Source organism: Corapipo altera, unplaced genomic scaffold (assembly GCF_003945725.1).
Source record: "Corapipo altera isolate COAL_440 unplaced genomic scaffold, ASM394572v1 1b, whole genome shotgun sequence".
In the NCBI taxonomy this organism is placed as follows: Eukaryota; Metazoa; Chordata; class Aves; order Passeriformes; family Pipridae; genus Corapipo; species Corapipo altera.
In genome coordinates this window covers 1,148,736-1,172,061 of record NW_020884881.1, presented here as the reverse complement: position 1 = coordinate 1,172,061, position 23,326 = coordinate 1,148,736, and the positions used below count along the sequence as shown (strand labels likewise).

The following is a 23,326-nucleotide window of genomic DNA, read 5'->3' as shown; positions in this document are numbered from 1 at the left end:
TATTTTATTATTTACAGCTTACATGATACTTCATTAGAAAAAAAATGAAAAATCATTGCAGCTTGAAAATGAGGTTGAATGTTTAACCCAGTTGACTATTTAATAGTGAAAAAGTGACAGAAATGACAGTATCTTTCTATAGGATTAATGCTAATCCTATTCTAGCCTGAGTTCAAGTTTTAGAAAAAAGACAATTAAGTAGTAGTAATGGAATCTCAGTAGTCCTTTTAATGGGAAGGAAGTAATGGGAAGCAGGCCCATGTTCAGGTGCCTAACAATGTGAGACAAGGTAACAGGGATCATGGTATATAGTTATTGAGTATGGATATAACATCAATGCCTGCTGAAATACTTTTTTCAGAATTCTCCCAGAATTGCAACACAGAACTGTATATTTCACCTCTGAAACTGTTGTGTGAAGTGACTGTGTCCCCTCAGTTTTCCTGCAGCATGCTGAAACATTTGCAGGAGTTATGTCAGAAATGGCACCTCAAACACCAGGAAATTCAGTTTCATATTGTTTTGATTCTGGTTTAAGTGTCTTTAATTTCCAGTTAAGAGCCCTCGTCCTCACACCACAGACCTTCCAGGGTAGAACACCACTCTTAGGCTGAACCCATCTCACAGGTAGGTGCTGCCACACGCCGCTGGTGTAGTGGAAGGGCTGGCAACATTCAAATACAACCTTTCATGGTATGCAGGAAACAGTTCTAGGGGTCAGTACAACTTCTGCTACTATCTACAGTATAAGCTGCAAGGAAAAAAAGTGTTTTCAAACATTAATGCTGCTATAGGCTGGTAAGAGCTCATCACTACCCTGCCCTCGGTCACAGTGCAGCCACGGCCCCTGTGTGGGTGTGTCGGCACTGGAGCCGCTCCCGGCCGCCAGCGCAGGCTGCCGCAGGTGCTGCGGGTCCGCCGGGCACCGCTTCCCTTTCCCTCTCTTTCCGCACCCTCGTCCCCGGGCCGTGTGCGATCAGCACGGGCCGGGCCCGCTCCGCTGTGCGCAGGCTCCTGTGCGCGGGTTGCTGTGGATACCGCGCCGCCGCCGCGGGAGCCGCGCCCGCCTGGGGCGCCACCGGGGCTGGAGGTGCTGCGGGGCCGCGGGATGTCCTGCGGGGCCGGGGGATGTCCTGCGGGGCCGGGGGGGCAGTGGCGGGAGCGGGGTCGGGAGGGTGTCTGGGGGTCCCACCCCCACTCGGTCCCACCGAGCGGCGGCCGCAGCCCCTGCCCCCCAGCCCCCGGGCGGTTGGTTGGGCAGCACCCGACAGCTCCTGCCGGGAGCTGCGTCCCCGTTGGTGCCGGGGTTTTTTTGGTTGGTTTTGGTTTTGGTTTTTTCTTTTCAGGAATATGGGCTTAGGATTCTTCCAGTCTGTGTCATTTCAGTGGCAGCTCGGAAAACCTTAGAGGTGTGCTGTCTCTGGGTAATGCCCCCCAGGACTGGACAGTCCTGTTCTATAGGTAGAGAGCGAGAGTTCACACAATGAACTGTGCTGACTACCTGCCTCGTAGTATTATGTTTGATAAACACCTGCCAGAAGCGCTTTCTGTTTGGTGGAAGCAAAGACCTAATGGTGTTCTAAATAGGCTCTTTGGGAATACATACAGGAAAAGTTTTTCAGGATATTAAGTTACCTGTAAATCTGGTAGTAGAAATGGGCTAGTATCTAATTTTTAATAGATCCTGTGATTATTCTTGCGGAAAGGTTAAACTGTGCAACCAATTCTTTAGGAAATGGAAGATGCAAGTGATAGTTGCTTTGAAGTTCCACCAGAAGGCTCAGGTGCAGAGCAACCACCTGCATCCTCACAGGGAAATGCAGTCGGAGAGGCCGAGAGTGGGGATGCAGCAGAGAAGCCTCTGCTTCCAGAATCTTCAGGCCCTGTACAGTCAGAGGAGGGCTGCAAGCAGATGTCTCCTCAGGAGCAGTCAGTTTTGGAGGAACAGGAGCAGTCAAGTTTAGCACAGTGGGAACAACCTGAAGAAGTGCGGAGGGAAGAACAAACTTCTCAAAACTCAGCGCTACCAGAGAATGCAGCAAGTGGGACAGTAACAGGTAAAGAAGTTACTAAAATGTTGGACATTAGGGCTTTAAAGAGATATTTTTTCTTCAATTTGATTATGGCTTCTTGCACCCCCCTACCCTCATTCTCTTCATGTTTGCTGGGGTTTGACCCTGAAATGACTTTTTAAATTCTCATATAAAACATACTCCAAAGGTAAGGAATGTATTCTTTATATCAAGCTACAGTAGCAGTTTATAGATGGCATTTTATAGAATGATCCTTATTTCCAGAAACGTGTGTGTGTTTACACGTTTTGTACACGCATTTAAACAGTTTAAACTAGATCATAGCAATCACATATTATTTTACCTCTCAGATTCCTCTATAACTTACCTGCCACTCTTCTGTTATCCATGCCTTTCTTCTGCAGTCCCCTAAATGCTCTGTCATTTCCTGCACCCGTTCCTCTGTGTTCTGGATGTCTTTTGTCACTTCCTCTTCCCAATTCAGCACCCCATTTTCTTAGTTCTTCAGAGCAGAAGGCAGCACATTCTGTTCAGCAGGTGAGCACAGTGAATAATCTTGTGGAATATGGGCCTGTTGACTGTCTTCTTGTCTGGGCTCCATTCAGATGCTGTCATTCTGAATAGTTGGCTTGGAATGACTTTATGTGGTGATAGTATTACATTATTTATCTCTTTTAAAATTGTATGATAATACTGCTTCAGCTTTCAAGTAGACTGTCTTTCCAACTCAAAAACCTATGATTATTCTGTGTTGTGGTGTTTCAATAAAATCATCCTGGGGTAAACTAGGAGTGATTTTACGTGTTTGTTTTGAGAAACTGATCAGGAATTAATTTTGGTTTTGTTTTTAGAAAGCATGACTGAGGATAATGAAACAATTAGAAGGACTAGGCCTAACTTTGAGAAAACTATGGAGTCTGAGAATCAGGAACATTTTCCTGGGAAAGTCGTTCAACAGGATTACCACATGCCTGATGTCATAACTGTCAGAGTACAAACAGGTAAATGCTGGTTTTGCATGTGTATGGATGTATAAATTCTGCTCTAATCTCAATGTGTTACTAAAAGAAACAGTATTTCTATTTTGGAACTTCTGTTTTAACAGATTCTGATTCATTCCAAGAAGTCGTAGTAAAAATTGAAAGACCTACCTATAATAAACCTTTTCTGGGTGGATTTAGGAACATGAGAACAGGAGTGGAATTTCATAATGCAGGATCACAAACAAGATGCAAAAAACGACCTAACAAAGGAACTCAGTCATTTTGTAGGGAAACACAGGTATTGGTTTTGTATTGTCTTTTTAGAATGTTGGGTTTGACACTATTTCTGATAGGAAAGAGGAAGCAGATCGGAAATAAGCATGCAAATGGAAGTATTTAGTGGATAAATATTAGTGTTGTGATTCCTATTAAAAAAGCTAATTTTACCGCTTTTTGTAATGAGGCAAAAAATCTCTGTGTATTTTCTTATAATCTGACATGCATTTTTTCCCCAGACGGTTTGGGAAAAAAATAAGCCACAACAAACAAGAAATACAGCATCAACACAGATGACTAAAATTGGCCTTTATGTGTCAAACATGACTGACAAACTAATAAGTCCTGGAAAGTATTTTACAGCGGAAGAATATCATAAACGTAGACTTGAAGCAGTAAGTCCTTATCTGTTTGAAACTATCTGTAAAGCAATGTATTACGAAGGTTATCTGAATATTTAAAGAGTATTTAGAGTGTTCAAAGATTGTGAAGTAAACTGTAAAATGTCTCATCTTCATGTTTTAAAATATTTTAGATATGGGAAAAACCTGTGTTTGCTCGGTGGTTTTAGTGACATTTGACACCTTGTGACTTCTTAAATATTAAGAATTCTGAATTTATTGTTTTCTGTATTACACTGACAATTAAGTTTCCATGTAGAATATTAGGGATTAAACAGGCTTGTCCCTACAATATTCTCACGATCTCTTTGGAAGAACTTAAGGTACTTCCTTAATGTATAGCCTGAAATGGATGGAGTATTGGGTTAGGATTTACAAGATCTGCATCCAGCTTTTGGGGTTTGTGTTCTCTGTTTGTTTGTTTGTTTAACAGTCTTGGTAGGTTACCTTGGGCAAACTGATCCATTTTGGATTCTGTTCAAGGTCCCTTCTTTGACATTAAGGTAGAACTGGGCTGTTCAAATACATGCAGTGGGTCTATGGGGTTTTCTAGTGCGCTGAGGTGCCTCGTGCAGGTGATTCTGATTACAGATTCTGTATATTCATTGTGCAAAGGATGCCATTTAGGCATTCTGAATTGCTTTTTGGAAACCATGTGTTCAGTGACTGCACATGTAACTCAGGTACACTCTAAATTGTGCTAGGTGTGACCCTGCTTTGTAAATGCTCTAGTTATTTGTTTGATTGCTTAAAATAGGCAGTCTGAATCTAACTGAATGGACTAACAGTTGATTCCCCAAGTGTCTAAGTAGGATAGTTGTATTGATAATTGTATTGAACATGGTTGCCAAGATCTTTGAAGCGTTCTGGGTAGAAGTTTTCTGTAAGAACTTCTTGTATCAGTCAGCATCAGCTGATGGCAAATAAGCGTCTTGTAGAACTCAAATAGGTAACCATTTCCTCAGGACTACCAATATGTCTTACTATGATCTTAAGTGACACTTACTGAAATCTGGAATGTATCTCTCAGGTAATTTATAATGCACAGTAGAGAGACATCAACTTGGTGTTGGTTCAAGTTGATGGATTTGCACAGTGCAATGTAGGTCCATATTGAAATCTGAAGACATATTCAAGAGAAGTGTTAGGTTAAGATATCACAGAGACAGTGTAACTGCATTAGTATAATTTTGTGCCTGCTAGCTTTTATGCTATAGCTCATGGTATTGATCTGACTAAACTGACTGTAGTGCAAGTGCTAACTCAGCTGGCAGAGGGTGAGGTTTGTGCATTATCCTCCCTTGACATAGTGTAGACATTTCCCTAGTCTTCAATACCCACAGCTTGGGAAGGTTGATGATTTAATTTTCTTTGTTAAGTTTTGTCATAACAGCATTAGTAATATCACTTTCATTATTTGTTTACAAATAAAATGCAATTGATTTTGTTTGTGTGTGTGTTGATTTTTGTATCTAGGAATCTAAAAGAAACTTTGCAAATATGTGTCTACATTCCCATTATGTAAATTGATAGTAAGATGAGGAAGAGAAAAAAATAAAAACAATACATGACAAAAGACATTTTTTAAGGGGAGATCTGAAAAAGAAAAATGGATATTTAAATGTAGTTTATATTTTGACTTGATTTTATGAACCTGGTTTATCCACTGTACTCACTGGTTAGACTCTGGCAGTTACCTAAAATGAGTAAGCATGCTGGTGCTTAAACTAGTAGTACATGACTGATTTAGTAACATTTATATTAGTTTTAGTACAAGACAAATCTTAGAAAATATAGTTAGGCGTCTACAAAAAAAGGAACAGTTAAGAACTAAATACTATGCTGTTTTGTTTTGGTTCTTTGGTGTTGTATCATGTCTATTTTGTTTTAAATTCACAATTCTTTGGTATTGTATCACGTATAGGTAATAGTATTACAGAAATATTTCCGTCGTTGGCATGCTGTAAATGTAGTACAAAATCTGAGGGAACAGAGGAGGTTGAGGCTGCTGTGGGAGGCACAGGAAGAATTACGGAAAAAAAATGAGAAAGAAGAAAAATGGAGAAGGGAGTACGAGCGAAAACTGAACCCTAAAACAAGAGAAGACTTTGAGCTGCTGTACCATGACTTGGAATGTAAGTTGTCTTAAAGAGATACCATTAAATCAGCAAAATAGTACAGTTTGTTTACAACAAACTTATGTTTTTACATGTTCTATAGATATTTCCTTGATGTTTTTTCCACTTACAGTGAAATTTCTTTAATTTTAAAATAATTATTTTATTTTCATATTTTACTAGAAACATAAAAAAGGCCTTGATGCTGTGTAAGCACTGTTCAGCAATAACTAAACATCCTTGTGTTATTAACAACCAGAGCATAGCACCTTACAAGCTACTATGAAGAAAATTAACTCTATTCCAGCCAAAACCAGTACAACTTTTTAGGAAATAATCAGCTTGTAGAATAGTGCTATTTGGCAGTTTTATTATTTTTTTTAAAATTTGTGTCTAATGCTAAGGTCAGCTGGAGGAACAGAAGTTGTTTTTTAGATCAGACTTGATTGGTCTTTTACTCTGCATTTAAGATGCTGAAAACAATTCCATGAAGAAATTAGTATTAAGATACATAATTCATCATTTGATATACAGTTTTTATAATAGATTAAATTTTTGCACAGAATTTTACGACATATGTCAGAAGTTATTCCTTTTGTCCTAGTCATCTTCTACTGATGCTTTTTCTCTCTCTAATTCATTCCACATTTCACAAAACTGTGTTGTCAAAATTTTAAAAATCTCTTAGGAGTCCTACAAGACATCCTAAAAGTCATGTTTTTCCTGTTCCTGTAGTAGATATCTAATACAGGCAAGTACCTCTAAACTTTTCCAGAAAAAAATAATGTGAACGCTGCAGATAATTGATATAAAGCCTTACAGGAAACTAGTGTTGCAAATGGAACAAAAAACTGAGAGTATCTCCTTTTGGAAAAATAAAAACAACCTAAAGCAGTAGACTTGTACCAATCTATAATGAAATGGCAAAATTTTTGGTTTTTACAATGTCTCTTATAAAGCAAGAGTCTTGCACTGTGACTTGTAACAGCTCTTATGTTATCTAGGCTACAGTGCTTGCTTATGGTCTAGCTCTTTGGCAGTTTGGTTACTGTTGTCCCTGGAGCAGAACTGACCTAATGGATTACCTACTTCATTGCAAAGCCCTACCTTAAACCATTTCAGCTATTTCTTCAGTGTTACACTGAGCATGTTTGATGGCATGTGTTATTCATAGAGCTTAAGATCACGATCCAAGAATTCCCAAGTTATACACTAATCTTTTAATGCTGTCATACTTTGTGTGGCACTGAACAAATTGCTTTGTCTGAATGAATAAATGACTTATAAATATATCACTGTTTGTGACAAATGTAAAAGTTACTGCTTGTTTTGAACTTTAGAATTGTAGGAATGGTATGTTCCTGAGATTTGTGTCTTGTTTGGGATTGTTCCTCCCTCCCCTTTTCTTTGTAGATAGTTAGCTTTTCACTTCACAAGAATCATGCCCTTTTAAAGGTGTGACTGACTAGATAGTCAAAAGACAAGTTACTCAAATAATAGTCTTTTTTGTGCCACTTATACCAAGATTTAATATTTGGCATCTAATTTCCTGTAATATTTTCTTTGAAAAGCTGCTTTGTAGCTAATGTGCTATCAGATGTATGATCCACTTTTTTTTTTTTTTAATTGTGAAGTGTCTTATTTGTAATAAAAGCAGCAAAGCTGATTTAAAGTTGTGGAAGAGTGCTAATACTCACAAAATTTTTAGATTTGAAACTTATGGTTATATAAGAGTCTCTTGCTTAATGTAATGCCTTTGGATTCTCAAATAATAAAACTTTCACCAATGCATACTCAGGAATTTCATATCTAGGCAACCTGAAAAAAACATGTCTCACTTCAAAACAGAACAGAGCTAACTCCAATATTTGAAATGTCTTTTTAACATTTTGTTAAAAGTAATGGTCTGGTATCAATCTTATTGTTTTGTTTTTGTTTACTGGCATTGACTAGTTGCTTCTCTACATGGAGATTTGCAGTCATGCTCTTCATTTTAACAGAGCTTAATGGTTCTAGGAAGTTGGGATTTTTTTCCTACCTGCATTTGAAACTGCTTTTACGTTCTTATAGTGCCAGCGGTCTACGCAGGCTAGATCATTGTGATGGTAATAGAATGAGACTGTTGTCCTCCAGGGATCTGTGAAGGTTATTGCTGCTGATCACAACAGGTGTACTATTACAGGGTCAGCCAGTACAAGCAATTCCTGGTGGTACAAAAACTTGCCTGATGACTGTATGGTGCAAGTGAGATGTATCTATATATTCAGTTTGTCTGCATATAGGCATTCATTATTTTAAAAGTATGAACTCCTTTGTTTTATAAAAACTGGAATAATAAGTAAAATGTAATGAGTAAAGTCTCTACCTGTAGAACACGTAATCTAAGAGGAATATTTTAACTTGGTTGCATGTGTGTGTGGAATCACGAGCTGAGTATTGGTGGTAACTGAGAGCTCCTTCATTTCTGAAAGTATAAAATTGCTTACTGTATTAGTGCCTCTACCTTAGAGGTTTCTGCCCCCTTCAGGCATAAAAAGGTTCATGTAAATTAATTCTATATAATGCTTTTGCTTGCTCAAATGGCTTTATTTAAAAATATATTTTTGCATTCTCAGAACTTTTCAGACAGCTGTCATATTAATACCACAGCTTGGAGAGCCTAAAGGAAATGATTTGAAATATTTAAAATTGGAAAATGTAAGGTATTGTAGACAAGAAAGGCACAGGCAGAAAATAAGCCTTCCTCCTTTCCCTCATCCTACCTCTAATCTTACCTGATCCAGGATGTTGTAGGCTTCCTCAGTGCATCACATGTTGGTTTGTTTCATTTTATGCCACATTTTGCTTTTGCATAACTGTTCTGGGATGATAGCGACACTTTGCGATATTATTCAGAAATGTTGATGTTTTGGATTTTAAAAAATTCCTCACAAAACTCCAGAAATATTTGAACCGGATCAGGCTCTTCAGAGGAGCCAAGAATTGTTACAACATAAGCAAAGGTAGACTCTATTCAGTAAACACAGTTTGGTTTTACTAACAGATTTCTCTAAGGCCGTGTTGACTGTGTATCAGCAGCATAAGAGTCAGAAGGCCAGATTCTTATACCGCATGTACTGATCCGTGTGCTGCTGTCATGACCATCCTGTGGCTCCCATGCCACTTCTTGCCACACTTGAAGGGTTATGTTGCTGAAGAGGAAAGGGGGAGTAAAGCCGTGACTGTCTAATAATTATTGCGCATCCATTGGATGGCAAAAGGTGATACCACTGCAATATTCAGTGTAAGACCTGGAGTTCTAAACGTGACTGTCAGTCAAGTTTTATCTCAGTTTTGAAGGACATCAAGCTTCTTTAGATTTTACTCATTTATGCAGGGAGAAGCAGGAATATTCTCAGCACTGAGTACTAGTGGTGCCACAGTAAGATAGAGTCTTTAATTTGTTGAGATCTCTATAGTACCTTTACTTGTGATTTTGATGAGAAATTGTTTAAAAAGTTCATATTGCTCATACCTTTTGGAGCTGTTTGAGTCTCAAACAGTTATTTTTAGATGCAAAATCTGAAGCAATCATTACATCACACATTTCCACAGGAGCTAAATTCCTTTTCTCACATAGAGCTTCTTTTTCTCCTACCCGTCCTTGAGTTTGGAATTGGCAGTCTGGAATTGATGTACACGCACATACTCTCACAGAACATCTGTATAATTTACATTCATTTTTGGGCCATGTATTGAAAATATGCATAAGAATCAATTACCTAGCATAGAAACTGGCTTTTAGTGAATATTAAAAAAAATCAGTTATGTTATTTCTTAAATGTGAAAGCTGAAGTTTCACTGGAAAGTATCTTGTAACAAATACCTAGAATATTTGTGTCTGCAGTATGGATGCAGGAGGAGACTGAGCGGATTAACAGAACTCTTACTGGAGCTGAAAGAAAGGCAGCACTTTGTGCACTTCTGGAACAAGAGGCACAGCTCATTGCTTGCTTTGAGAGACACAAACTAAATGCCAATGAGGAGAATCAACACAAAGCAATACTGCACCTTCTGGATAAGGTAATTCTGTCATTAGGCTGATAATTTTAGGCTGAACATAAAGAATACCAAAGTACAAGAACAGAAAATACACCTGCAAAGCACCAAAAGTAAATTTTGTAGGTTTTGACGGTTAATCATGTGAATGCTAATGTTACAAATATCCAAATTATGTAGTTATTCATGTCAGTACAATTCAGTAAATTTCTTTTTCCAAGCTGAGAATTTTGTAGCTCTCTGACTGTTTGAGGGATTAACAGTGCATCACTAAAACTGTTACCTATAAAAAATGTAAATAATAGATATAAAACTATAGCCCTGAATGGATGGATTTTATATTATGTAACTATTCTACATAAAGAACGTGATTCTGATGGTACTGCTAACAGCATTAAGGGCTCAAAGTCTAACAATTCAGCATGGTTAATTTGAAGTTAAAAACCATCAGGATCTTGCATACCATTCAATATTCTGTATTGTGTGCATTATAGTGCAGAAGGAAACCTATTAGCTTCTCTTTCAAAAATATTCGGTTTCACTAATCAAAAGTAATCACTAAGTGTTTTTCTCACTGATGTGTTCTGTTCATTGCTCTCTATAATGAAAAGTTTGCTATTTCATTTAAAATTAAATGCAAATGTTTAAGTAAGTACTTGTAAAATTAAATTTTAACCCTGCAGAATGGATTAATATATTTTTTTTTTCTTCTTCCCTTGGAAATTTTATCCCTCGGGAAGTAAATTTGCCATTAATTTCTCAATTGAACACAGGCCTCTGGTCATCATGTCTGCCTTTAAAGAAAACATTTATTCTGTTTTCATGTACAAAGAAGAACTTTGACTAATTCTTATATTGAACTCAGTTATTAATTCTCTAGTTCCTGTTCCATTAGAACTTGAGATTTCGTTCTTATATTGTCTTGGGGATGATATTTGAGGCAAGTGTTCTTCAGGCTTTACTCTATAAAACAAATATAGGAATTCCTTCAGTCACAAAGTGGTTTAGTATGGCATTAGATTCAATGGCACTTTAATGTAAAATACAAAAAACCCAGTCCTTTTTAGGTAGATGTTCAGCAATCCATCCCCTCAGAAAAAAAATAGTTTATTTTCTATCTGTTTCCATAGTATTGTGACGTGATTATGAAAACAAATACTGCAGCTGAAATGGGTTTTATCTGATTTTTTTTTTAAATTTTGACTATTTAGTGACCAAAAGTGAAAGTAGTAATTTTATTATTACTTAAAAAGAAACTTTTTTCATTCTTTTCATTACTGATGCCAGGGAACCATACTGTAAAAAGTGATGTGATAAAATCTGTTACATTTTTAATTATGAACAAATTGCTTATCTGAAAAGTTGGTGGGATGTTACCAAGTTTATTGCTGTGGTGTGATTGTATTCTGTATTACTAGTTTCAAGACTGCAAAAAAGCCCAGAAAACTAAATAGTTAGGAATAATATCAAAGCCTTATTTCTACTACTTACAATATATTCTGTTTTCTTCAAAGAAAAAGAAGCCTGAAGCAGTCAAAGCAAATACGTTTCTCTCTTAACTGACTCTCTGTCATTATTTTTCCCTTAAGGACTGCTTTCCAATGTCCTACCATATACAGTTTACTTCTAGGATATATTCTGACAAGTTGTACAGTTTTCTCACATCTAGAATCAGAATCAAAATGTTTTTCAGTACCAGAATCCTTAGTGACAGTTGATGTTTGGAGATTCAGGAGACACATCAGAGACAAGAGATGCTCCCTCTTTCCAAACAGTGGACATATTTCTGAAGCACTACTAATTTATTTATTCAAATTTAAAATTTAAAAATTATGTTTTTCGTTAAAGAGACTGTATTTTTTTTTTATTTTGAAAATCTAATGAGCTTCTGAACTACTACAACTTTTCATGTTTTTCTATCATGTCGGCTATAGGATGACAGTGTTGTTCTAAACTGCTAGATAGCAGCCTAACTTAGAAGTAGAAAAAATAATTTCTGCATTGAAAAAAAAATACAGTTTTGGAAATCTCAAAATTAAATGGCTCATTTGCTATGTCTGTGAAAGTACAATTGAAGCACTTTAAATTGCAGTATGAAGTTTATTGTTGGAGTGCTAGATTGTGGACTATTCAGTTATTTCTTTGATTTTTTTGCTGATAATGTTAATCTGGACACTTACCAGTTAAAGCTGTAATAACACCTTTCACATCTGAAGACTGCAAGCTGCAATAGCCAAGGTGATATGAAACTTGCTTCTCCATGGAAACCTTTGTTCCCTTCTTTGCTCCTTTAAGCATGTATCTCTGCAGGCATCTGTGCTTTTACAAAGGTTGCTACTGGTTGTGTGTGCACTACATTCTAGGGGCTTCTCTTTTATACTGAGCTCGTTCTTCTTCAGGATTTGTACTTTGAAGAGAAAGTATTTGATTAAGCTTTTGTACAGCAATCATATTTCCTTAAAGGAATTTGTGTAATTATTAACTATCGCTCAGTTCGTACCCTTCATGCTTTGTGCTGTTTCTGCACACATTCTTTGGATTCTTTTTATTTTACTTACCTTTTTCTCTCTGTGTCTCTGGTGGTGTGTTTCTCTCCTCAGGCATTTTTTCTGCTTTCATGCATTGGCAGCAGAGTACAGTTATAGTAGCCTTGCTTTCTAAAGTAATACGGATAACAGAATTATTGCAAATTTCACAGCACTGCCAGCAGACTAAACGACAAGAAAAAGCTGGCAGATCTCAAAGCTTTAGTTTTTCTCACATCACTCTTAGTACAAAGAAATAGTCCTGAAATAAGAGACCTTGTGATTCTTTCTGAAACATAGGAAATCTTCATATTAATGAGACCTCTGGGGTTTTTTTTCAGTAAAAAGCTGCATATGTTTTTTATAGGTTTTATTTTATATAATACCCAGCTATAATGAGATAGTAAGAAAAATTACAGAAGTTACAGATATATCTTTGAAAAATTAATTATCATAATATAATTGGTCTGTGTTAAAGATCATTTGCAGAGTGGGAGACCAAGACTGCTTACATATATTTGGGGTTGCAAATTTATCAGAAGAATCTAGTTTTAGGAACTATTTTCTAGGGTAGACTCTGCCCTAGATTGTCCCTAACGTAAGGAAATGACCTTTTTCTCTTAGTGATTTCACTGAAGAGGTTCAAATGTAGGTACTGAATAACTGCTATGTGGAAAGCAGTGTTTTTTTCCCAGTCTAGCATACAAAGGAGTGACAGCACGATAGACCTAAGTTGGTTGGAGTTTTCTTGTTTGCTTGGCTATGGGTGGGATGGGTTTTTCTTTTAAAGAATTTCTAGCACTGCACAAAGATAGTGAAACAATGTAATGAAGTTACAGTAGAATGCTCCCTTACTTATGACAGAGAGAAAATCGCATTTCTCCAGTTTTGCAGAAATTCAAAGATTTCATTAAGGAATTAAGAGTTGCTTTGTTTTTTTCTTTTTAATGTCTGGGTTTGCTATTGCATTTCTTAGTCAGTTTTGGCTCCAAATTGTGACCTCTGATTGGCAATACCCCCTTTAACTAGAGTTCTACCCCCACTGATAAAATAATTATTTGTCAGTTATTCAGTGTTAAATCCTTTTTTCAATTATTTTGTCTTTCATTTGCTTACCTAACTTTATAAGTTATTTATTTCAAAATGAGGAAAAGTCTGTTTTGATTGTGGTGATGACTAATCGTATCTGTTCTAACTATCTAATATTTATGGTGTTTTTATGATTTAGCACCATAGCAAGCCTATGTGATCAAAATAATGATTACATCAATACTGGGGTCATATCCAGAAAACTACTAGTCATGTGAACACTTCATGAAGTGTTTCTGTTGTTAACTCATGCTGAGACTGCAAGGTGAAGTTCATGAGTGAACATTCAAGTTCCAAATATAGTGAAAGAGAATAATTAATACACAGAATGAGGTTTCAAATACCTGTCCCAATTAAGGGAAAGAAATGGAATTAGGTAATGATGGGGCGAGGGTTTTGAGAACTCTTTTTCTGTTGGAATTGGATACCTGTCTCCATATGTAACACTGTGATTTGCAACCAAACCCAGTCTTCTGGAAAGAGGAGAATGGTTGGACTTTTCAAACAAATTGGGGCAGCTGGCATCATGTAACTTCTCACTGTCTCTAAAAGTTAAAGATGTGCGAAGAGGTAATTGAAGCATAAGGTATATGGTATGTGGTCACATTCAGAAACAAGAAGCTAGGTGAAGTGTCTGATAAGCTGTAAACTCATACCTTGTCTTAGCTTTAACAAAGTCCATGTCTTCTATCTGTCTCTGCAACTAGCATAAATAGAACAGTTCCCTGGAGATATTTTGTACTGCGGTAGACTCTAAGGCCTTAAATTTGCAATCTTTACACAGTCAACTGACCCATTGATTTTTACTGATAGTTTGGAGGGATTCATAACTGCCAGGTGAAGTATAAGAGCAAACATATTCTAACACTACTGTCAATAAATTCATTTTAAAGAGGTAGAGCATATCCCTGTAGAAGAATATTATTTACTTCTAATATACTGTAAGTCGAAATTTTCATGGCCTGCAGCTTCAAATAAAGTGTGCAACTGAATGCTTGCTCTGGTGGCAGAGGTACTGTATCAATATCGACACTAGAATTAGCCTTTTGCACTAATCAAGCATTAAGCTTAAGTCCTATTTGTTCTGATGAAACTTGATGTAACATAATGCACTTGTTCACGTGGTGGTCAGATTGTAATAGCTCAGAATTCTACTAATTGTTTCTGAAGTGTGCACAACCTAAGAGATGGAAAGCATATGATGGAAAAATCACTGAAATGGATACACAGGACACGCTCTGTGCCAGAGAACTACTTGAAATCTACCGCAGCATTAGCACAAAGGACATCCCAAAAGATGAGAGAACAGATGTGCTGTTAACACTCAGATGTACAGTGAAGGTATGTTTTATTTTTCTGTTTATGTTTAGCTTGAAGCTGTGCTTCCCAAGGATACTGTCACTTAATTATGTTGCTGCACAAGGGTGCCATGATGATTAGCTGGCAGCAAGAGAGCCTAGTGTACTGTCTGGCATGAGAGCATAATTTACATTCCAGATATACTCAGAATTTATATTTCACTTTGTTATGTGCACATTTTTCTTCAAGTCTATTAAAATTTTAACCCTGTGGTTTTAGACTTTTTGGTATATTAATACATAATACAATTTTAGTACAAAGTTTAGTTTAATTGTTTATAGCAACCTTATGAGAATCGTGGCAGAAATGTATGTGGCTATTGTCATTTATTTTTTCTAAGTTTTTTGAAATGTCTGTTTAGAACCTTTTCTCTGTTGGTTTGGATTATCAGTTTTAGGGGTGTCAAATACTGATTTTTGTCTTTTTTTCTTTGCCTCTCGTCCCCCACCCTCACTGGTGCTGCCAGTGTTCCGAATGAATTAGAAGTTGATTGCATTTCTTGTAATCTTTCATATTTGTTTTATTCATTTATTCACATACAAAGAGAATGAGTTTTAAGGTCCTTTTAGGATGATACCATTGACAGCAGACTAGAATAGAATACTGCTTCCTGGTCTTACTAACAAGCAAACATCTTGCTGTTTGCTTTAGTAGTGCCAGTATTTGATCTAAAGTCAATATGGCATTGGGAGCACTGCTGGTTTATGAACCCTTGCCCATCTTAATACAAGTCAATATTGCTGTAGTGAACAAGTGAATTTCTGTAAATTAGCACTTTCTTCTACCTGAGAAAAATTAAACTCATTCACCTCTTATCTCTCTCTCTGAAGAATCTCCTGACAAGCATTTGAAATATTAAAATAACTAATTTCCAGGCACCCTCTCAAAAGTCCCCCATGCCTTTTGTGTGGTGTTGTTTTTTTTTCCTGTGGCTTTTTTTTTTAAACCATCTTCATTACACCTCCAAGCAAAAAAAGCTTCTTAGGAAGATACTTCTTTGGGCTTTTGGAGACTGAAGGTTTTGCATGTATTGTATATCTCTGCTAAGCATTTTTTAGTGCCTCCATGCTTACAGTTCCTTACAGCTTTGGTATATATATACAGGCCTCTTAAAACAGCATCTGTAAGCATTTTTGCTTTTGTAGTTCTTCATATTAGTTTGATTGGAGATTGTTTCCCTGAGACATGAATGGGTTCTTCTGTGAACATGTTCTTGCATGAACATACAGAGGTATGAATAGTAATGGGCATAGAATCCACAGTTTGCTTTCATATATGCATTGAATTATTTTGTTTGTTTGCTTGCTTCTTTATTATTGTGAAATTTGTTTTCCTTTTTCTTTGTGGTTTTTTTTTTTCAGGAACATGAATGTAAATTAACACAGGAAATAGTGGAACTAATTGACAGGGAAATTGATCTTATGTCAAGAGAGGTGAAAGAATGCAACTTAGAAGGACTGAGGAAAAGAATTTGTACATTATTTCTTCAGTATATTAAAATTCCAAAGGTTAACCCTCGAGTTGCTGGGTTACTTAAGGTATTATCCCTATTTTGCAGTCTGACATAGTGGCCATTGAAATAAGGAGAAGGGGAATGGAAAACATCAAAAGCTTTTTTATTTCACATTTTGCTGTGGAATTGGTGGAGGAGTTCCTCAAGAACTAAAATATAGCAAGTACATAGGCTTCACACAAATAAACTTAAATAGTCATACAGGAAGCATGGGGCATGGACACAGTTATAAGAACCTGACAAGTGGCTGCTACTACTGAGAAAGCTCAGGAGCTCTTATGTCTGAAATAACAAATCTGAAAGTTATGAATGGTAGATGTTATGGGATGGCATGAGTAAAATGTAATAGCAAAGGGGTACCAATAGATAGAGCAATGAATTGCTCTGTTGTTTCTTCCACTGGTCAAGGGGCATCAGACCATGCTTCCAGGAGGGAGGAACATAGCCATCATCAAAGTGACATCTAATGACTTGCACCTAAGCAAGAGCTCTTACGAGCTTCTGTTGTACAATCAGTTGCTACTGTGTGAGATGTAATTAGATTTGTGTGATTGTTTTTCTTTTCTGACTGCAGATTACAATGAAAAATATGATTCACTGTCATATGTTGCTGCTTTATGTAGCAACACCTGTTCTGCACCTATCAGAAGAGGATTCTTTGTGCAGGGGTTGATGGTATCTTAGGAGCATAGAATCTGTCAATAAATGCTAGTCAGAATTTAGAACCAACTAACAGTTATTTTTACGCTAGGTTTATTAGCAGGGCTATCTACATGTGTGATAGCAGAGACTGAAGATTATCAGACTACTTAGACTGTCCATTTACAGGCTTGGTCCCTCTTCACAGACTACATTATATTCTTTCCAGAACCCACGAAGGAATATGACAATGAGGAGGTCACTAACAAGTTTAGTTTATTATCTTCCCCTATGTTGTTTTAGGACATGTGGCTCTGATGATTTTGTATTCTTATGCCAAAATATTAATATGCCCATAATCTCAGGGTTTTATCTTTGACATAAAAGGCAGATTGTACATGAAAAATTAAATGCAGAAAATGTAGTTTCTGTTTTTCTGTGTTGTCATCTTTCCAGAATGGCTGGCAATCTGCATACTTAAAAGTACCAGCAAGAACACTGGAGCGTGATGTTTAGGATCTTCATATAGCTTAAAAATGAATTGACTGATTTATGTAACCAATTTTAACATGTACAATAAGAAAACACAGTGGCTTTTGGTATCCTATCTAAGAAAAATCACAACACCTTGTTGGGTATTTTCAAAACTAAATATTACTAGCTGCTACATATTAGAATATTGCATGAAGATATGCAAAATGTATTCTGACAGACTGTATTACACAAGTAATACAAAGATACTTTGTGGTAAATTAACTTTTTTTTTTTTTAAATTTTTAGGTTCCACAAGATCCTTTAAAGCTTTATAAAAATGTGTACTTCTGTCATAGCTGTGAAAATTACTTACCATCTACTGAGTTTCTTATTCCTGCTAATTCCCACACCATTGGCAGATGTCGCTTGTGTTACAAGCTTGATAATGAGGCTCGGCCAAGAGAATCATATTTGAAGTACAGACTTATTCTGGAAAATCTCAGGAAGTCTGAAGCTGATTATCAGGATGATAGTCAAATTGTTTTCTTAGTTCAGGTACTGTTGGAAAGAGCATTGCTAATAATGGAAAACAGTGGCTTTGACTACTTGTCCTTTTTTTTGGTCTATGTTGTTGACAGTTTGAGAAATAGGCTAAAAGCTACAACTTCTTCCTGTGGTATGGGATGTTCCATACCATAAAGAAGCAGCCCTCAAGCTCTTGAAGCCTAGTTGAAAGCTGAATTGCACCTCCTGAGCCCCATTATTTGGACTGTTTTAGTAACACAACTGAATTGTTGGGAAAAAAAGTAAAGGAACTTAGGTTTTGACATTCCTGTTCTTTGTCAGTAGAATATCTGTGTAGTTGGAAGTTGTGCTGTGTGCATTCATTAGGGGATGGCTTCACTAAATATTTTAATTTTCTGCATTTTTTCCCATCTTCTGTAATATCTTTCAATGTGTAATAATCATTACTGGAACAGGTCTATTTAAAAAAAAATTCTTGCCTCTATCTTCAGCAAAATCTCTACTTTAGTTGTTATTAGGTCAGCAAATGAATTTGACATCCAATATCCACTGAGAAAGTTTTGAATATTAGATATTTGCAAATTATTAAAAATATTGAACAGCCAAGATTTATTTGAACTTTCTGAGATTTAGCAATAAAAATCTCTACAGTGTCAACATCCATAGAATAATCTTTGAACTACATTTTCAGTATGTTTGAAACAACAACCAAGCAATCAAAAGCCAGTCATCAATATCCCACTGCTACCAAAACAAGCCACGCTGTGGTTTAGCACTTTGCCAATGTGCTACCAAAAGGAAGCTTGGAATTTCTTAATTATCATGCCTGAGTTAAGAAATAGTCTCAAAAAACCCCTGGTTTTCGTAGATGTTGTTCGTCCATACTGGTTTTCACCAAAGCTGAAAAGTTTTTTGTCTCTGTCTAATTTAGTTCATCTTAATATGTAAACATCCTTCAAAATCTCTCACGTCACTTGTGATGGCTGGTGGGTATTGATGCACTGAAACATGACTGCTTCTTAACTGCTGAGACCATAAGCCTTCACTTGCAGTTCCATTTGTGACTGTACCATTGCAACATCTCTAGATACTGTGTAATTTTCTTCCAAATTAACTTATTTTCTTTAGAATTGTAAGTATCTAAACAACAGAGGTTTGTAACTGAAATCACTGATTTTTTAGTTTTTTTCCTAACATTTTCTTAAATTATTAGATTTTCTTCTGAGCTACTTGCCTTTTTTTCCCCTTCCCCTCCCAACAACCTCATCCCCTTCTGCACTTATATCCAGAACAGCTCTGGGGCACCTAGAAATGAATTGGGCACAGCTAAAACTCTTTTGCAGCAGCTGAGACTGCTTCGTTCATTGTGCAGTGCAGCATCATTTAGAGATGATACAAGAAAAATGCAGTTGTTAGTTGCTACACCATGCTAAAAGTAGATGTGTATGTCTAGATGAAACACACTTCTTCCTTCTTAACCCTATTTTTCATTTCAGCTTCCAGATCTGCAGTACATGATTGAGAATATATGGAACTGTCAGTCAGCTCTCAGTGCCTGGGGTGAACTGTATGATTTGGTTATGGTCAGATGGGATAAGCAGCATGAGTGGTCTCCATGGAACACTATTCTCCTCACTAAAGAAGAGGCAGATGCACATCTTAAGCTGTGTAATCTTCAGGAGGTAAAACTTGATGGGTTTGATTTTTTTACGTTATTTATGTTATGTTTTAATAGGATCTTGTGACTAGTTAGTTGGACCAAATTTAGTAATTACAGTTGTCCATGTTTAGATTGGCTCATTGTGACTATTTAAGTGATTACATCTGTACTATTAAACAAAATGGACATCAATCCAGAAGGCATCTGGCATGTACCACTCACTCCATGCACATGAACTCTGTCTTGCCCTTATTCTCCCTCCTGTAATGCAAGAAGTGGTTTTATCCATGCTGCCTACTGAGGACAGCGCCATGCATATGCTCTTTCCTCAGATGAGATCAGACAACAGCTGGCCTGGATGAAAAGCATAAAGACTAACCATAAATACTATGAAAGTTGTGTGCCTGAGCTCTTGCACATGCTCTGGCCTCTTTAGTTTCTGACCTTATAAGTTTCTCATCAAATAGCAGAATGGCTCTTTTTCTAGAACTTATCCATTTGCCATCATAAAATTGATCTCAGTTTACTTTCTTACATAGATGTCACTTCAGTACCCCTGACAATGCAATCTTACAGTTTGCAATTAGGCAATAATAGCATAGTTTCTCTTTTGAGTTAAAAAAACCTCAATGTGTTAGAATGTGTTAGTCATCATCAAAACTGTATTTTTACAGCAAATTCCATGTCTAAACATGGTAGTCCGTTAAGTATCTCACTCCACTGAAAATACATGTTAAGAGTATTTAGTTTTATAAGGCACGGGAGAATCCTGTGAGCTGTGTTTGTCCTGCAGTTAGCAATGAATTATTAAGGCTTTCACCTCTAGGTTATTCATTTATGTATGTAGAGATCTGTGGTCATTGTTGCCTAGTGTCCTTTTGTTCAGGGTGTTCTTCAATTTCTAATGCAATATGTGTGCATCAGAAATGCAGCTTCAGCTGTTATGCATTGCCCTTCTTTATGGAAGTCTTAAGAGGACGTGATAACTAAACTGACAGAGCAAGTTAATTGCTCTCTTAATGAGTTGCTTTATGGATGAAATATATCAGTTAGGGAATTCTAAAGGTAAAGGGAATTCTGCCATCCATGGTATTTTGAGTGTGTGTGTGCCCAGCTTGTGTCTTCAAGCAGACACGTTTATGTGAGCTTCAGCTTTAGAAGGTAAAACCAATTTGAAGCTGAAAATTCCTTTATTGCCTCTTCTGTCTCACTTTGAGTCAATAAGGTTGTTCAGACAGTTTGAATCTATCAGTGTTCCTCAACATCCATAAATTTCTGTTACTGGCATTATGGCAAGCAGAGATGCTGATTAAGCACTTAGCTAGTTTAATGCCACAAGTCTGGATATCATAATGAAAGAGATACCATTAACTTGATTAGGTCCGGAGCTTCACTGGAGGTGGGAGTTAGGTCAGAACAGCAGCAGGTAAGGTACACAACCTTACCTAAAAATCGTAAGGTATTTTCTTTAGCTCTTGTTACAAAAACAGAAGTGTGCCAGCTATAGTGAGGAGTCAGCTTTCTTCAATGGTAATGACCAGATCTTTGTTTCAAATAAAACCCAAAACAACAGAGTGTGAAATAAGGAAATTGAAGCAAAGTTAGAGTGCTGTAAGTCAAACCATTGTTTCTCATTCACTGAAACAAAAATTTAGGCCTCTCAAGCACTTTCATTAATAGCAGTTATTGACAATGATGACTTTTGCAATAGCAAAGAGTTTTTTCAACTAAATATTCTGGGTTAATTACATCATGCAAACTACTGCTAATCACTAGAAATTTGGGAAAATGTCACCACTGCATGCAAACGCTGACTGAAATGCTGCAAAATACTTGCTGCTATGATTATTTGTGGATAATGACTTTGATTCTTATCAGAGAGTTTCCCTATACTCATCACCTTGCAAATGTTGATATGTAAGCATTGCTTTGTTTAATTTTCAAATGTAAGTACAAATGTTCTTACCTGAAAAAGAGAAATAAATAAATTTTATCTTGAATTGATAAAAAAAGATATTCTGGTTTTAAAAGGTGACTAATATTTCACAAGGAGCGGTTAGTAATTGTCACTATTGGGCCATATGACAGCAGTATAGAACTACAAAATAATTCATTATTTATCATATACAAATAAATTATCGGGTTTAGTTTATTAAAGGGTCACTATTTGTACTCCCTAAAATATGAAGCAACATGCAGATTTCTAGATGTTTTAATTGTATTTGATGAGATTTGAATTTATTTTTCCTTTCAGGCTTATGAAGCTGCATTTATTTTCAGAATAAAACAGAAGCATATCCGGGCAAAAAACTACTTTGCTCAGATTCCAGCGATGTCATCATTTTTGCATAGGAGTGACAATCAGGCTAATGCAAGTTCCTACAAAACCCATAATTCTTCGATGAAGTCTGCTGAAGTTAAAGAAGTTCACTAAATTATTAATACCACTTCTTAGGTTTTAAAGAAATACACATGTTCATCAGTACTTTAAATATATTACAATGATCAAAATAAACTTTTGAGGATAAAATAATTTGATCTAGATCAGTTAATATAACTGCATTTCAAGTTTTGTAACCTCATTATTTAAGAAATGAAATGTTTATAATGAGCTTTGTAAATTCTAAATTTTTAGAGCAATGATTCTTTTTCCGTATGTGCCTGTGTTGCTTGGAACATTCCGTCTATAGTGTAATATACCTGTTGGGTGAATTCTGTTAGTTCTTTGTCACCCTTTAATTAGAAAAATAATACTGTAGCACTGTATTAAATTTATTTTTCTCGTCTTAAGTATGTAAGGCAGAAAACCCCTTGAACCCTGAATTCCAGCATAACAACAGAATAGATATACTCTTGCAAATGTAGCTGCTTTGCCTGGCAAACATTTGTGCAAAAGAAAACTTTAATTTTTTAGCTCATCTGGATGGTCATAGTGGAACCACCAGCATGTAATTATATTATGCAAGATCTTGAAATGATTGTTAATCATACTTATAATTTGAAGTGCACAATGCAGACTGTCTGGAACATGCTTATTTTTGAGGAGCTTGTGTTATTTGAAGAACTAAATTCCCTCTGTAAGTAAAAGTTTATGTGCATGTTTGATTATAGTTACAGAGAAAAACATGATATGCTGTAAATTCAAAAAGTCCTACAGAAAGTTGCAAGGTTCTGCTTGAAACCTCTGTTGTAGAGATTGTTTTGACCCAGTCTTTTGCTCTGACAAATGAAAGTGTTAAGGAAAAAGCAGTAACATTTGAAAACAGAAATAAGCATATATTTGGCAGCAAACAGCTGAAAACTATATTGACTCCCTCAAAAGAACATGAACTGTAGAACCAGTACTGGTCTGACTGTGAATTTTAACGTCAGTGGAGCCTTTCCATTGATTTTACTACTAAATTCAGATTCTAAATTTTAGTTTAGTACTGAACTAATTGTAGAATTGGAGCACATGATCATTACAGTGGACTTATGTGCTTTCCAAGATCTGAGCCTTAAGATAGGAATGGCTGCTAATACTGAGTTTCCTCCAGAGTGATAAAAAGAATTTTGAACTAAATTATGGTTGAATGGCAATAAAGAAAACATGAGTCTCATAGATAGTAATCTGCCTCTTTATAAATTTGTTACCTTTCTTATCAAACAGATTATAAAAAATGTACTTTACAACCCCAGAAGGATGATTTAAATA

The 23,326-nt window shown here is 36.3% G+C and overlaps 1 protein-coding gene across 4 annotated transcripts; it reads left to right on the top strand.

Annotated features, from left to right (window-relative positions):
* The first annotated feature begins 994 nt into the window (after positions 1-994).
* Positions 995-23,326, top strand: IQUB (IQ motif and ubiquitin domain containing). 4 transcript variants are annotated; one of them, XM_027639941.1, is made up of 12 exons: positions 995-1,090; positions 1,733-2,057; positions 2,885-3,034; positions 3,139-3,314; positions 3,532-3,687; positions 5,618-5,828; positions 9,697-9,872; positions 14,633-14,803; positions 16,183-16,359; positions 17,754-18,002; positions 19,469-19,654; positions 21,887-23,326. In XM_027639941.1, exons 2-12 carry the CDS (start codon positions 1,736-1,738, stop codon positions 22,064-22,066), a joined length of 2,154 nt encoding a protein of 717 aa, XP_027495742.1. In that variant the 5' UTR covers positions 995-1,090; positions 1,733-1,735; the 3' UTR covers positions 22,067-23,326. The 4 variants fall into 4 exon arrangements, with proteins under 4 accessions (XP_027495742.1, XP_027495743.1, XP_027495744.1 ...); XM_027639942.1 differs by having other exon boundaries at positions 1,049-1,090; positions 1,703-2,057; XM_027639943.1 differs by lacking the exon at positions 995-1,090 and adding an exon at positions 1,297-1,315.